Source organism: Chrysemys picta, chromosome 10 (assembly GCF_011386835.1).
Source record: "Chrysemys picta bellii isolate R12L10 chromosome 10, ASM1138683v2, whole genome shotgun sequence".
NCBI lineage: Eukaryota > Metazoa > Chordata > Testudines > Emydidae > Chrysemys > Chrysemys picta.
Window position 1 is genome coordinate 78,518,028 of NC_088800.1, and position 16,322 is coordinate 78,534,349.

A 16,322-nucleotide genomic window follows, 5' to 3' on the forward strand; every position below is an offset into this window, starting at 1 on the left:
GAAAACCTCACACCAGCAGAGAAGAGGTTAAAGGGAGCCAATAGGCCAAGCTAGCCCCACCCTGCTATTCCTGCAGCCAATGCCAGGCCTGGAGGGGGAAAGGAAGGAGAAAACTCTCAGCTCAGGGCTGACTGGCGAAGACACAGGATGCAGTTCCGAGTCTCTGCAGCCACGACAACCAATGAGAGAGGAGTGCTGCATCCCTGACTGGAAAAGACTGTTGAGGAAACTGGGGAATGCCCAGTAGTGATTGGACTCTATTTTCTTGAAGGACATTGTAGGGCCACAAAGATCATAAAGGGCTGAAGAGCATAGAAACACCCAGCGAACATAGGAAATAGAGACTTCCTCCCCCCACTGAGCTGGCTTCCTGCCACAGCTGCAGGTAGAAGGGTCAACCAGGGGATGTTACTCCAGGCAAGCCATTAGAGAATTGGTGGAGAAGGTGCACGTCGACCTAAACCCTGTGTAAGGGAGTTGATCGAGCCTAAAAACCAAAAACACAAAAAGCCCCCAAAGACACACACTTCAAAAAAACGTGTCCCTACACTGCTACAGTGGATATGGATCAGTTGCTAAAATGAATGGCCAAGCAGAAGGCACAACAACAGCAACTCTTTCAACAAATGGCCAACCAGGGGTTTCTCTGCTCCACCACACTCTGTATTTCACAGTTTCATGGGAACAGGAAAGAAGTCAGGCAGAAAGCCTCTTCCTCTCTAAGGAGAAGGTTTTAGTTGTTTTCGAGCTCTCTATTGGGCCGTTACCCAGGATATAAAAATTACTGACAAATCCAAATTGAAAAAAACAAATAGAAAACTATTTTTAACTATTTACCATCAAATATAAGGTAGCAATAATGATGATTAATTTTTTTAAGTATTTGCTTTTTTAGACCAAGAAGAAAGAGTAAGATAAGAAAACTCTCCCTTAGTCATCTGTGGATTTGACCTCCATGGAGGTAAATCCAGTGTTGGCTCCAGGAATGAAATCAGAAATAAATCTGTCTGATTTGACTCTGGCCAAACTTGTAATTTCTCAATACAGCCATGATATAGGCTTTCAAGAAGGCACACTCACCTGACTGTCTGTTCTCTGTATGGAGTACAGTAATCATTCCTGTGTTAGGAGTTTGGTGAGACAAATGGGAAAGCTCTGAACAGAAAACAGGCTCTTCATTTAATATGTTAGAAACATTTATGACAATGCCATCAAGGCAGTGTGTTTTGTTAGATTTCCTACCTCGAATTCCTAGCAAGTTGTTGGGTCCATCAGCTGAGGCTTGGTCTACACTAAACCCCCAAATCGAACTAAGGTACGCAACTTCAGCTACGTGAATAACGTAGCTGAAGTTCGAAGTACCTTAGTTCAAACTTACCTCGGTCCACACGCGGCAGGCAGGCTCCCCCGTCGACTCCGCGGTACTCCTCTCGTCTAGCTGGAGTACCGCAGTCGACGGCGAGCACTTCCTGGTTCGACTTATCGCGTCCAGACAAGACGCGATAAGTCGAACCCAGAACTTCGATTGCCAGCCGCCGAATTAGCGGCTGGGTGTAGACATACCCTGAGTCACCTGCTCCAGAGTTTAACCGGTGTATGGTGGATCTGACTTAGGAAATCATTCATGAGTTAGGAGCAAAGCTTTTTTATAAATTGACAAGAAGGCTTGTTTAATCTCCCTTGCCTCCTTAGTAATCCCCTTTTCAGTCCCAATCTCTCTAATTACCTGCTCGTGGGCCATTCTTCTTAGAAATCTCGCCAACAACATGTCTGGTTTAGTTCCCTTAGCAAGTAGTTTTCTTCTAACTAATTTTATAAGACACACTGTGTGTTTGCTGTGTAAATTTTTCAGTTGCCCTCTGGCAGTTATGAGCTGACTCAAAATATTACAGTATTTGTTTCTAATATGTATCATCTGCAACTCTCTAACATTATTCGCTAGCCCTATCACCAGGACTGCACATTCATTCTTGTTTACATAACCCCTATTTTAATTGCTTTGTCAGTCCCATCAGATGACCTCAGTGGCTGTCTCATTAACCTCAGACATGACAGTATGAGGCAGATACAAAACTATATCACCATAGAAAGTCTTCTTGTGGAAGTTATGGAGAAAAGTGACCACACCTGACTCCTTAGCGTGAGAGGTGCATGGTCTGAGCTCAAGATATTTCTTATGTGAGATCTTCATATGTGGTTTGAGCATTGGCCTGCTAAACCCAGGGTTGTGAGTTCAATCCTTAAGGGAGCCATTTAGGGAACTGGGGTAAAAATCTGTCTGGGGATTGGTCCTGCTTTGAGCAGGGGGTCTAGATGACCTCCTGAGGTCCCTTCTAACCCTGATATTCTATGACTCTATATTTCTATTTGTAGTTTGGGAGAGTGAGAAAAAAATCAGTTCTTGAATTAGACTGATGACAACTGTTCCATGCCCCATACATCATTGTCCCAAGTCTTGTTCTCTTCCTTGGTTTGTTAGAGGCAGAACAGTCCTAGGTGGAAGTTCCTCTCAATCTAAAACAGTTAAAATTATCATGCACGCACATGACTTTCAGTATGTTTAAGCAGCAAGGGAAAGCAATTTCTTAGAGAAGAAAAAAGCAGCACTCTTTGGGGGCATGAATATTCATGACTGTGATGGGGGATTCATTTATCATTGCCTTGCACGCTCTCCTCCTCCTTTGCCACCATCTCTTATGTACAAAGTGTAAGTGTTTTATAAAGTGGGAAATTAATATTTGTTAATCACCACTTTTGTGCATTTGAGAGCGAGCAATACCCTTCCCCACTCCAATTTCTTTTTAATTTTATATGTTCATTTCTGGTCAGGTGTGTTTCTTACACACACTCTGTATCCGCCCCCAGGGGCTTAAATCTGTGCACACCATCTGTTGCTAGACAAGGTAGACCCTTAAGATTAAAGGAAGTTATATTAGTGGTGCTAGGTGTATTGCATGAAAGTTACAGTTCATGGTGTTAGTGCTCTCTGGGAACAGAGCACACCACCCATTTCCTTCATGCTGCTAACTTATTGTCCCGCATATTAGCATTATCATTTGGTGTGAATCTGACAGAATCATCAACTAAACCAAATCCTAAGCAAAAATATGTTTAAACTCAGTTTATGCTTAAAAAAAACTTTAACTCATGTATATCACTACTCCAACAAGTCTCCTGACTGCTTCCTTAATGGGTCTCTAGACAAGCTTGACAGTCTCCTTTTCAGCTGTCAGAAAGCCATTTTAGGTCCCTGGACAAATTTCACCACAGAATTGAGAGTGAAAAAAGATATGTCCATTTTCCTCTGTAAAATCATTCAATACATACCCTAAAGAAAAACGCTATCCTGCAAACTCTTCCCCAATAATATAGCTTCTTATGTCCCCGGATGAACTTAAATGCAACTCTCTATATTTACAAGAAAACAGGATTAACCCATCAATATAAATACTGGCAACATCCTTAATACGTTCAAATAATTGTTTATTAAGTGCTTAATAAAACACTTATTTGGGTGGAGATTGTTGCAACCCCACCCCAACCCCAGCCACTGCTCCTATGCAATGTCCTGTGCTAGTGTCTTCTTCTGGAAGAGGCTGTGGCTGCAGCACATCTCGGCCCCATTCCCCACAAGGCCTTGTGATAGATGAAGGAGGGCTGTGACATCACTGAGCAGCTACGCAACCAGCCATTTCACTCTCCTCCCTTCACTCTCCTCCCTTCAGCAGGTTCCTTTGCCAGCTTAATTGCACAGGTTGATCTGGGGTTAGGATGAAATACAGCACAGGACCCTTAATGTGGTTTAATGTTTAATTCAAAAATAAATAACTCACCTTCTTCCTCCCACAAGAAATCTGAAATTCAGAGTATGGTTTGCACTTGCTCTGATTTAAAGATACGGTCTGCATTGGAATCATTTGTATGTTTAGATGTGCAGATGAAGGAGTTGGTTGTGCTTTTTAGAGAGCGGTAACTATCCAGCAGTTTAATGAATTAAGAAAATAAATGAGTACATTTGCTAATTCAAGAATGTCAAGTACAATTATGGCTTTTTGCTCTGACCGGCATGGGTCAGCAATAATGGATGTTGAGGAAGAATTTACAGTCAGCTCTGACCGTGGGAGGAGAGGTAGATCCAATGGGTGATAACCAGCACTCCCTCTTCTTCTGCTTTCCCTGACCGGGAGTTCTTGGCCCGTAGGGACTGAGATAGCAAGAAATAGAACTCAAGTTTATAAAATATAATGGCTATCCCTGTTTTGTATGTGTTGTAGATCAGCATTCAATGAATGCAGCAGAATTTGGTTTCCGCACCTCATTGTACAGCCTCCATCGCTTTCAGCCAGTGAATCCAAATGAAGTATTTTTCATGGCACATGTATTTTTAGGAATTGCACTTTTTAATTGAGGTTGTGGGTTTTTTTTTTTTTTTAATGTTTCATTTAGCATTTCCATGGAGTTTCTGCAGGCATTTTCACGACATTTTCTGCTTGGATGCTTCCAAAAATTCCTTTAATATGAGGGAAAGATTCTACCAAAGACAGTTAAAAGCTTTCATCCACTGCTAATCAAGCTGTTTTGTAGCCTAAAAATATATATGCTAATTTTGATTACTAACTCTGTTTGGATAGTGTCAATGAGTATGAAAAATTCCATGTTAAATAATGTCTCCCGTGTGTTTTACTTTTTAGATGTTTTACTTCTGTGCATTGCTAGGATAGCCTAGGGTTTTTTTAAAACAAGAAAAGGGGGGGGGGGATGTATTAACCAAGTTGTCTCAATTAAAAAAAAAAGAAGTTTGAATTTGGCTTTTTCCACAATAAGTCAGTCACAGTTCCATTCGCTGTTGCACTGTCAGCCATAGGAATCTCGGCATAAATTACATTTTAGAAACAGGACAAAACTGTGAAAAATTTAGAGATCTATTTTATTTATTTTCCAGTGGCTACTGGTACATATACAACTATCGAACTGCACGGTCTCAATGTGTGGATGAGACGATGGCATAGGGAGGAGGGCTTAGATTCATTAGGAACTGGGGAAACTTTTGGGAAAGGGGGAGCTTATATAGGACGGATAGATTCCACCTAAACCAAAATGGAACCAGGTTGCTGGCACTTAAAATTAAAAAGATCATAGGGCAGTTTTTAAACTAAGGGCTGGGGGAAAGCCAACAGGTGCGGAGGAGCATGGGGTTCGGACAGAGACATCCCTTAGGGGAGAATCTATTAGTGGAGATTCACTACGTCCTAGTAAGGAGGAGAGGATGGAAGATGATAAAATACAGGTAGGATCTGATGAGAAACAGTCAAATGAAAAAAATCCCATTCAATTACATCATGTAATGGCAGACAGCGAAAAAGAGACAAGTTTTTAAAGTTTTTTTTTTTTTTTTGGCTATTACTTTTTGAGTACATCAGAAGCAGGAAGCCTGCTAAACAACCAGTGGGGCCACTGGACGATCAAGATCAGGGCCGGCTTTAGGAAGTGTGGGGCCCGATTCGAATACCCGGCGGTGGTCCGGGTCTTCAGCAGCACTTCGGCAGCAGGTCCTTCACTCGCTCCGGGTCTTTCGGTCAGCCGCTGCCGAAATGCTGCCGAAGATCCGGAGCGAGTGAAGGACCCGCCGCCGAAGTGCAACCAAAGATCCAGACTGCCTCCGGGTGAGTAAAAATTAAAAAGTTAGGCGCTCTTCTTTAGGTCAGGGGGCCTGATTCAGGGGAATCGGCCTAAAGCCGGCCCTGATGGAGATGCTAAAGGAACACTCAAGGACGGTAAGGCCATTGTGGAGAAACTAAATGAATTCTTTGCATTGGTCTTCATGGCTGAGGATGTGAGGGAGATTCCCAAACCTGAGCCATTCTTTTTAGGTGACAAATCTGAGGAACTGTCCCAGATTAAGGTGTCATTGGAGGAGGTTTTGGAACAAATTGATAAACTAAGCAGTAATAAATCACCAGGACCAGATGGTATTCACCCAAGAGTTCTGAAGGAACTCAAATGTGAAATTGCAGAACTATTAATTGTTGTCTGTAACCTATCATTTAAATCAGCTTCTGTGCCAAATGACTGGAGGATAGCTAATGTGACACCAATTTTTAAAAAGGGCTCCAGAGGTGATCCCAGCAATTACAGGCCGGTAAGCCTGACTTCGGTACCTGGCAAACTGGTTGAAATTATAGTAAAGAATGAAATTGTCAGACACATAGATGAACATAATTTGTTGGGGAAGAGTAAACATGATTTTTGTAAAGGGAAATCATGCCTCACCAATCTACTAGGATTCTTTGAGGGGGTCAACAAGCATGTGGACTAGGGGGATCCAGTGGATATAGTGTATTTGACAAGGTCTCTCAAACAAAGTAAGCTGTCATGGGATAAGAGGGAAGGTCCTCTTATGGATCAATAGCTGGTTAAAAGATAGGAAACAAAGGGTAGGAATAAATGGTCAGTTTTCAGAATGGAGAGAGGTAAATAGTGGTGTCCCACAGGGGTCTGTACTGGGACCAGTCCTATTCAACATACACCTCTACCCCAATATAACACGACCTGATATAACACAAATTCGGATATAACACGGTAAAGCAGCGCTCCGGGGGAGGGGAGGCTGCGCACTCCGGCGGATCAAAGCAAGTTTGTTATAACATGGTTTCACCTATAACACGGTAAGATTTTTTGGCTCCCGAGGTCAGCGTTATATCGGGGTAGAGGTGTATTCACAAATGATCTGGGAAAAGGGGTAGGCAGTGAGGTGGCAAAATTTGCAGATGATACAAAACTATTCAAGATAGTTAAGTCCCAGGCAGCCTGTGAAGAGCTACTAAAGGATCTCTCAAAACTTGGTAACTGGGCAACAAAATGGCAGATGAAATTCAATGTCGATAAATGCAAAATAACGCACATTGGAAAACATAATCCCAACTATACCTATAAAATGATGGGGTCTAAATTAGCTGTTAAAACTCAAGAAAGAGATCTTGGAGTCATTGTAAATAGTTCTCTGAAAACATCCACTCAATATGCAGCAGTAATCAAAAAAGCGAACAGATTGTTGGGAATCATTAAGAAAGGGATAGATAATAAAACAGAAAATATCATATTGCCTGTATATAAATCCATGGTACACCCACATCTTGAAGACTGCATGCAGATGTGGTCGCCCCATCTCAAAAAAGATATATTGGACTTGGAAAAGGTTCAAAAAAGGGCAACAAAAATGATTAGGGGGTATAGAACAGCTTCCGTATGAAGAGAGATTAATAAGACTGGGACTTTTCAGCTTGGAATAGAGACGACTAAGGGGGGATATGATAGAGGTCTAAAATCACAACTAGTGTGCAGAAAGCAAATAGGGAAGTGCTATTTACTCCTTCTCATAACACAAGAACTAGGGGTCACCAAATGAAATTAATAGGGAGCAGGTTTAAAACAAACAAAGAAAGTATTTTTTCACACAACGCACAATCAATCTGTGGAACTCTTTGCCAGAGTATGTTGTGAAGGCCAAGACTATAACAGAGTTCAAAAAAGAACTAGGTAAATTCATGGAGGATAGGTCCATCAATGGCTATTAGCCAGGATGAGCAGGGATGTTGTCCCTAACCTCTGTTTGCCAGAAGCTAGGAATGGGAGACAGGGAATGGATCACTTGATGATTACATGTTCTGTTCATTCCCTCTGGTGCACCTGGCATTGGCCACAGATGGAAGACAGGATACTGGGCTAGATGGACCTTTGGTCTGACCCAGTATAGCTGTTCTTATATACAAGTCTGATATTATATGAATGTCTAACCTTCTACAAGCATTGGGCCAAATGAAGTGTAGATTGATTTTTCTGTGGGATTTATCCCTTCATTTTTTCTTTTATTTTCTTTTTAAATAGAGAGCTGCCTCACTCCCCTCAGAATCTTCTGGCCATCCTAAATTCTTCATACAGCCGCAGTGTGATGCTTTCCTGGGTGCGTCCCTTTGATGGAAACAGCCCTGTTCTCTACTATATAGTAGAGTTGTCTGAGAACAGTAAGTGGAGTCAATACATTGCAACCTCTTGTGTTTCTTAACTATTCAACCTTCATTTCAGGCTTAGCTTTTACCAGAGCTAGTGACAAAATATTCGTACTATTTGCATATTCAGAAAGAAGTATGGTTTCTGCACAGGACTGGGAACAAGAACTCCTGAGATTTAATCTAGATTAACATCACATCAGAAAGGTTATGAAGAGAAAAAGGTGATTAAAGTAATCAGCAAACCTGGACTCCATCCCCAACTCTGCTAGTGAATTGCTGTATGATCTCAAGCAAGTCACTTAACCTTTCTACGCCTCAGTTCCCCATCTGTAAAATGGGGATAGCAATACTTTTTCTCTCACCCTCTGTCTGTTTTGTCTGTGTATTGGAAAAGGAATTCTCTCTTGCTAGGTGTTCATATGGCTCCTAACACAATGGGGCCCCAATCTCAGATGGAGCCTCTAGACACCATGGCAATGTTAAAAATTATTTTAATGGCTTACTAAAGATGCTGGAAATGGAGGTAACGATGCACTCTGCCTTCAAGACTCCCATCCTTAATGTACATACAGTTTCATATGTTAACTCCTGCTTTCCCTTTTCTGCTATTTTAACACTCTTCCTCTAAGTTGGCAATTGAGGCTAGTGCCTAGACGGATACCTAGCTTCATAGGTTGCAAAGCTGGACATTCTGAACTGTCACTCCTTACAATTTCCTTCCTGCCAGGCTGCCACTTCCTGGCACTTGGTTTGCAATGTTATCCAGGGACATAGCTAATGCCTCTTTAGAATTTGGCTGAGGGGTGAGGTGCACAAAGGGCAGTTATTTTGCTCCTCTTTCCCGTTTTGGGGATCAGTTGCCTTAGCGAGACTTTCTTGTCTCATCTACCCTGGGAAGCAGAAAAGCAGGCCCCAAAAATGGATTTCCCATGGCGAAGCAAAAAGCGCTGCTTTTCTACCATCTGAAAGTTAGCTAGTGCAAATCTAAAAGGTAAATTGTGATGATTTCAGATCTAGTGAATAGCAACTTGTTTTGCTACATGGAGAACCTGGGGTTGGGATCGCTCTTAAGACTCACTTTCTAGGTTGGAGTGTATGGATCTTCAGACTTAAGGTTTCAGAATTGATGATTTTGACATCAACCAGGCAGAGTGCAATTATTCAATCCTAGCATAGCTTTGAAGTGCTACTCATAGCCAGGGCCGGCGCAACCCATTAGGCGATCTAGGCGGTCACCTAGGGCGCTACAATTTCGGGGCGGCGACCGTGGCGGTATTTCGGCGGCAGGACCTTCCGCCGCCTTTGTGGGGGGCGGCATTTCGGGGCGGGACCTTCCGCCGCCTAGGGCAGCAGAAAAGCTGGCGGCTCTCCTGCTCATAGCTATTGTCATGGAAGCAACTCTTGAGAAGATTCTTAATGGCTGATTCCCAGTCTATTTAGTATGGAGCTCCTTAGAACATGCTGGAACAATGTGCAGGTGCAATGTGATGCTTGCTAATTAGGTGGTCAGCCTCCTTCTTCACCAGCTGAAGTTTCTTAGTGGCCTTAAGGTGTAGCCTTGCAGTATTCCAGTCTGGTGTTCTGAAAGGCACAATCAGCTAGAAAACACAATAATTCGCCTTATAAAATATGTAAGAAGTTCAGCAAAGGTCTGAGCGAGTTCTACAGAAGTCATGTGACTAATGTCTCAGAACTCCACAGGATCCTCTGAACTCTTACACACGGTGAGATAGCTCCAATAATTTTTATCTGAAGGCATTTTAATCTACCACTAAGTGAATCTCATCACAAATCATAGATGTGTGCTTGAGTAAGATGGATAACTGCAAAAAAACCCAACCCCCTTGCGTTCTATGAACTGAGTACCTTCTCTTCACTGAAAATTCTCTCTCTTCCAGGACCATTCTATACTGTACTGTACTTTGAATTTTCACTGTTTGTTTCATCTACATTGCTTTTATTGTTCTCACTTCATAATCATTTGTTTACACAGGGCAGAGGGGACTCTGAGTTCCTGAATGTCCGTGCCCTTGTTTCAGTCCTCTCCTTTTATGTATTAATACTCATTTGCTATCGATTCCAAAAGGACCATAAGCAATGTCAGCAGCGAGTTTGGTTTGTATCACTGAGTTTAATTAGTGCACAGCTTCACTATCTCCATTTCATTTCTTTTTTTAAATCTCGGAATGTATTGATTGTGAGTCATTTTCATCTGATGAGTATATGGTTTAGCCTTAGTTGGCACCTACCGATTTCCTACTTGAGGTAACCTTGGCATCATGTCTCGTCTGTCTTTTTTCAGCAGTGTTCCTGATCGATGCTGAATTGTGATACTATACTGTTGACATAGCTTTGTCTCATACATGTTTGTAAACAAATTCTCTCTTCGTTTTTCATAGAAAATTCTTTACTTTTTTTTCTGCCTGTTCTTTTTGGGCCACAGGTGCCTTTTCATATACAGAAAATATTGGGGATTTTTTGCATATGCTCTCCATGACCTCATTTGCTTGTATCTGTAGCTCTTTTACTGTCAGCAGCAATACAATATGTTAGGTATCCTATTTCCCATTTGTTGTTATATAGATGAAGATTGGTTGGGTTATTACTTTTCAGTTCCCAGTGATGCACAGAAGTCTTCGTTCTTGATTCGGTGCAATTTTAATACACAGATTTCATTTTGCAGTGTTATAGTTGCTAAAATGTGTCCTGGATTTTGTTGATTTTTCTTTTGACTGTTGTGGTTTGAATACATTTCTAATAGCTTTAACATCCATTACACATTTTAAAGTACATACAGTGAGCAAATACATAATAAAGGTATCTGTTATAAAAAACTAGCTGAAGAAGGCTCAAAATAATGAGTGAAACTTTCAGGGGACTAATTACTAGCTCCACTGAAGAATGGCATATTGCTCCACCTGGCATGGATGAAAGCTCTTTTCCATTGGTATTGGTGCAGTAAAGAGATGTAAACAACTGATTTTAATTAGGGGGGGGAAATAGCAGCAGCTTGTATAGATGGATTGCAGGAAAAGCATCTGATTTCATTCACCTTGTTCACCTAATCTTTAAAACGAAGTGTATGTACCTTGCAGGATACAGCAGTTTTCAAACTAATTAGTCACAATAGACCACTACCATGGGTGATTTGAGTCATAGGGCCTCAAACATGTTGCATTTGAGGAAAATGTATAGTTTGATTCATAAAAAATACATTTTCTGGGAAACGTTCCTTAAGCATTCAAACTACATGCATACAAGGGTAAGAACCCACATTCACAATAGACATTCCAAACAAGTGATTGTGTGGCTTACTGTGGATTTGTACTGGTATCATTCTGTATGCCTTCATAACATGGTTAGCCACTGCTATGGTGTACCTAGGAATTCTGTGTTGTATATATCTTTGAAGAGATCCATTCACTTTATTGCCAGGGTGTCAATGTTTCTGGAGTTAATCAAAAGTTACTTCTACTTGGTAGCTATCTGAGCAAGTGTCTATGGAGCTTTGTTGGACACAACTTAGGTGAAAGCCTATTTCTCTTTTACTGAATTCTTGAAGATTTGGGCCTTGAGATATAATAGGATAACCCAGAGCCACTTGTTAATGAGGTAAGGACCATATTAAATCCCTGCTCCTAAAAAAAAAAAATATGCACATGCTTAACATTAAGTCTGTGTATAGTTCTACTATCTCAGTAGAATTACTCGAATGATTAAAGATAAGTAGTTGCATAAGCCTTTGCAGGATCAGGGCTTAAATATATATGTCTTGAAGGCTATTTGTTACGACCAAGACTCATTTCTACATAAGGCTTAGAGGATGGTAGTCCGTAAGGCCTTCGAGCAGGGGTGGGCAAACTACAGCCCATGGGCTGGATCCGGCCTGCCAGCAGTTTTAAGCTGGCCCTCGAGCTCCCGCTGGGGAGCGGAGTCTGGGGCCGCTCCACGCAATTCCTGGAAGCCATGGCATGGCCCTCCTCCGGCACTTCAGCTGGGGTGCAGGGTCGGGGTCTGCTCCACACGGCTCTTGGAAGCAGCAGCTTGGCCCCCATCTGATTCCAATGGGAGCTGCAGGGGCGGTGCCTGCAGACGGGTCAGCATGCAGAGCAGCCTGGCCACGCCTCCGCGTAGGAGCCGGAGAAGGGACATGCCGCTGCTTCCAGGAGCTGCTTGAAATAAGTGCCGCCCGAGCCTCTCCTCGCGTCCCAGCTGCCTGCCCCAGCCTTGATCCCAGCCTGGAGCACCCTCCTAGACCCCAAACTCCCCATCCTCAGCCCCACCCCGGAACCCTCAACCCCCTCCCCGCACCCCACTCCCCCCCAGCCCAAAGCCCCCTCCTGCACCCTGAACTCATTTCTGGCCCCACCCCAGAGCACACACCACCAACTAAAGCCCTCATCCCCTCCTGCACCCCAACCCCAATTTTTTGAGCATTCATGGCCCACCATACAAGTTTCTATTCCCAGATGTGGCCCTTGGGCCAAAAAGTTTGCCCACCCCTGCCTTAGAAGATATTGATCTCGGACCAAATGAAATCCTTAAAATTACATTTGAATAATTGGACCCTATTGGATTCCTGCAGACTGTTGGAAGCCTTGAACTTGAATATTTCACATTCTCAAATTGTTATGAACACAGATGTATTTGGGGAGACAAGAGAAACTTCAGCACTTTCCAGTAGTGCAGGCTATACGATAGCATCTTGGAAAGGGGCGGCATCTGAAATATATTCCAGAGCTATGGAAATCAGCTTTCTGCTAAGAAAACAATGGTTCTGTATCGACAAACAGGAAGGACTAGGACATCCATCTTGAGTTAGGAAGTCTTTCAACTCAGTTGATATCCCCTAAGAACAGCAGGCAGACTTCAAATGTGTAGAAGAAATTCCTCTTGGTGAGTCACTTGTCTTAGGAAGGAATGTCACTGGTGTCAAATAAGAGCCTCCAAAACAGAAATTCTTTGACAATCAAAACAGAAGTTCTTTACCATTTGATTTCTTGACCTGTCAAGTATAGAGTCACTTTCTTATTTTCATGCAGCTTAATTTGAAAAAAGGTAAGACAGCACTAATTCAAAATAGCCAGCATGTTTGAGCAGATTGATAACTAAACGAGAAACTTTTTCAGCCAACAACAATTAAATTGGAAGACCGAGTGAGCGGAACCCAGAGTATGTTCCGGGCAGCTTAAGTTAAATGAAAGATTAGCACTGTCTGCTCAATATAATGGAGGTTTATTTAATAGATTGACCTGGTAAGTCTTTTGTCATCGTGGAACTTCTCCAGGCTTTCTGGGTCAGGAGACTGACAGTAATCCCTGAAGGAAGGGAAAGTGGATGTTGAAATTTTTATTGAAGGTTTCCTATGTCAAAATTGTTCTTCTACATGGTGAAACAAGTTTCTTTGTAATTCTGTTTTGGTTGTGCATTTAAGCTGGAAGGGCAGCCTTTCAACGGGTTTAGTTTATTGATTGTCAAGAGAAGACTTGCTATTTAAATTTTAAAGATACTCTGCAAACCTGCTGTATCCGCTGCTCCATGAGCAAGCAAATTCTCCCCAAACCACTTTTCCTGTACAAATCAGAGTGCCCAGGAGATGAATAGGGTTCGTTTATATTAGTTTTCAGTTTAATCTCTCTTCCTGCCAGATCTTTTATCTTCCACCAGGAGAGGAAAAAGAATAAATAAAGTATTCTACAGATGCAGTATATAAACAGAGCAGAGTCCCAAGGTGCTGAGGAGATTAATAGGCTCCATTGTTGAATCAAACTGTTCACTAGATCGAACTGTTTGGGTTAAGCACACTCAAGTGGTGTTTACACTAGCAGTAAACAAATGAAACTGAATTGTTGCAGGAAATGGACCAGTGCGGATTAGCTCATTTAAGGGCATTCAGCATTCTTGTTTGTGTGTGCTTTTCCATTTTCTTGATTAAGTGGCTTCAGGGAACTTACTAAAGTCAGCCATACCTTAACTCCTGCTTCCCATTAATTTTCATTGTGCACTTGGGTGTAGTGAGGTGAATAGTTGTTTGGCCACGGTCATAGGATAAGTTCTATGAAAGGCAAAGTAAAGAGTGCAAAGAGAAAACTTAGCCTATGGTTTTCATAGTAAATATATTCTCAATGTAGATTGCTATTGAGCTCTTGTAGTCAAGATCACTGTTAGCAAGCCTTTGCCAAACAAACCCCAACTGGTGTGAGAAATCTACTGTTCTGCAGGTATCTATCCAGGATTCCTATGACTTGCTGTGTCAGGGGTCACATTAAGATGACTTTGCTCTCAGAAAGCTATTACTATAATAAATATATTTTGAATAATTAAAAGATGCAGCCTTTATAGCCCAACTGGCATCAAGCCTGAGAGGGTTTTAACTTGTTAAAGAACCAGCCAGCAAAGCACTGAATTAGTGATTTGTATGTTGGTGACATTTAACACATTTGGGACATCTCATCTTCATTTGCAGGCAGTGTATGGCTTCATCTAGGTGATCTGTTAGGGACTGCAGTGCAGTTCTGAACCATATGCACAGATATGTTGCCAAAATCTCTGGCTAGGTCCTCAGTTGTTTTCAGAAATGTTTGTAATTTTAAGCGTGGAATGTGAAAACAGCTGGTATTATTAAAAACTGAACAAGTCTTTAAATCCACTGACAAGACCCAAATGTCACCTCTTCTTGACTGCCCCAGTCATGACTTGGGGGAGAATATATGACACCATGCTATGTAATAGAATGCTAAACTATATATATGTTCAGCCACTAGTTGGCACTGTAATATACATTATTTAAGCTACCCTCAGCCATACCTGGCAGAGCATTAAAGGAACTTTTAGTGAACAGCTGGTATGTCCCTCTGAGAAGAAAGCTCTGTGGCCATTTCATATCTAGTACAGAAGCATGACCTGCTAGTAGCAGCCCTGCAACCTACTATGTACAAGAAATACATGATGTGGTGTCAGAAGTAAACTAGTGCCAGAGGAAAACAGAAGGAACAAAAGTAACAGAGGTTGCAGACTGGAAAAAAGCAACAAAGGATCTCATCAACATGCCACTCTTCAATGCCTCAGAGTTTCAGCTTTGACACACCTTCACAATGGACAGACGGGAAGCAGTATTTTGCATGATTATCAGTTGCTACAAAACTCTATAAGGAAAATGAAGAATTTATGCTATTGGGAAGCAGGAAGAGCATATCTTTAAATCCTTTGCCTTTACTGAAGACCGTCACAAAGATGATTATGAAGCGTTCTGGCTATGTTTGATGCAAACTTTGTCTCAGAAACAAGTGGTTTATGAAGGAGCATGTTTTCATCAGAGATTTCAAGGACCAGGGGAAAACGTTGAATATTTTTTTAGGCGCTCTGCATGCATTGGCTGAAAACTGATTTTGGAACTGCAAAACATGAAAATATCAGAGACAGGCTTGTTAGTGGGTTAAAAGATAAAAATTTATCACAGCAGGTGCTATTTAAAATAGACTTAACTGTACACAGCTATTCAAATAGCAAAGCAATCTGAGCTGGTGAGACAGCAAAACCAAAAGCAAGTTATCAAACTTGAAAATAATAAACTATCTTGGATGCTATTAACAGATGCAGCATGATTGCTACAAGTCATTACCATAAGAACCCTGAGGCAAGGGAAAAAAACTCCCAGGCTACTAGGGACAAATTCCAGTCAAACACCAAAGCCTTACACCCAAAATGTACAAAATGTGGAAAATCATATCCCATGAGATGAGGCATGTCCAGCCAAAGATGCAAGGTGTAATGAATGTGCAAAATATGGATATTTTGCAGCTGTTTGCCACACTAAAACAATCAAGGAGCTTCATATTACAGACAATGAAGAGCCATTATTTCTGTGGATCTATCATGTGTGATGACTAATGCTTAGATTTTGTCATGGATATTTTTAGTAAAAGTCATGGACAGGTCACAGGCAATAAAGAAAAATTCATGGACGCCAGTGACCTGTCCATGACTTTTACTAAAAATATCCATGACAAAATGGGGAGTTCAGCTGTGGGGTCCCCACATGGCCCGGCAGTGGCTAGGCAGCTGCAGGGGCCTGCTCAAAGCTCTAGGGTCCCCTACCAGCCGTGGTGGGCTCGGAGCTCTGGGGTCCCCCCACCACCTGTGGTAGCCAGGAGCTCTGTGGGGGGGGGGGCCTGTACCTCACAGCTGTTGTAGTCTGAAGTCACGGAGGTTGCCGGAAGTCAGATTTTGTGACTTCCGCGACCTCTGAAAAAATCGTAGCCTTAGTAATGACAAAGCCTGTCTAGAGAGTGAAACTTAATATTAATAGAAAGA

At 42.0% G+C, this 16,322-nt stretch overlaps 1 protein-coding gene across 3 annotated transcripts in view; it reads left to right on the top strand.

Moving 5' to 3' along the window:
* Positions 1-16,322, top strand: part of SDK1 (sidekick cell adhesion molecule 1) — a 672,364-nt gene that overhangs the window by 497,285 nt on the left and 158,757 nt on the right. For all 3 annotated transcript variants that reach the window (XM_065560139.1, XM_042853129.2, XM_065560140.1), the window contains one exon: positions 7,885-8,021. In XM_065560139.1, coding sequence (XP_065416211.1) covers positions 7,885-8,021 — 137 coding nt within the window. The remainder of the gene's footprint in view (positions 1-7,884; positions 8,022-16,322) is intronic.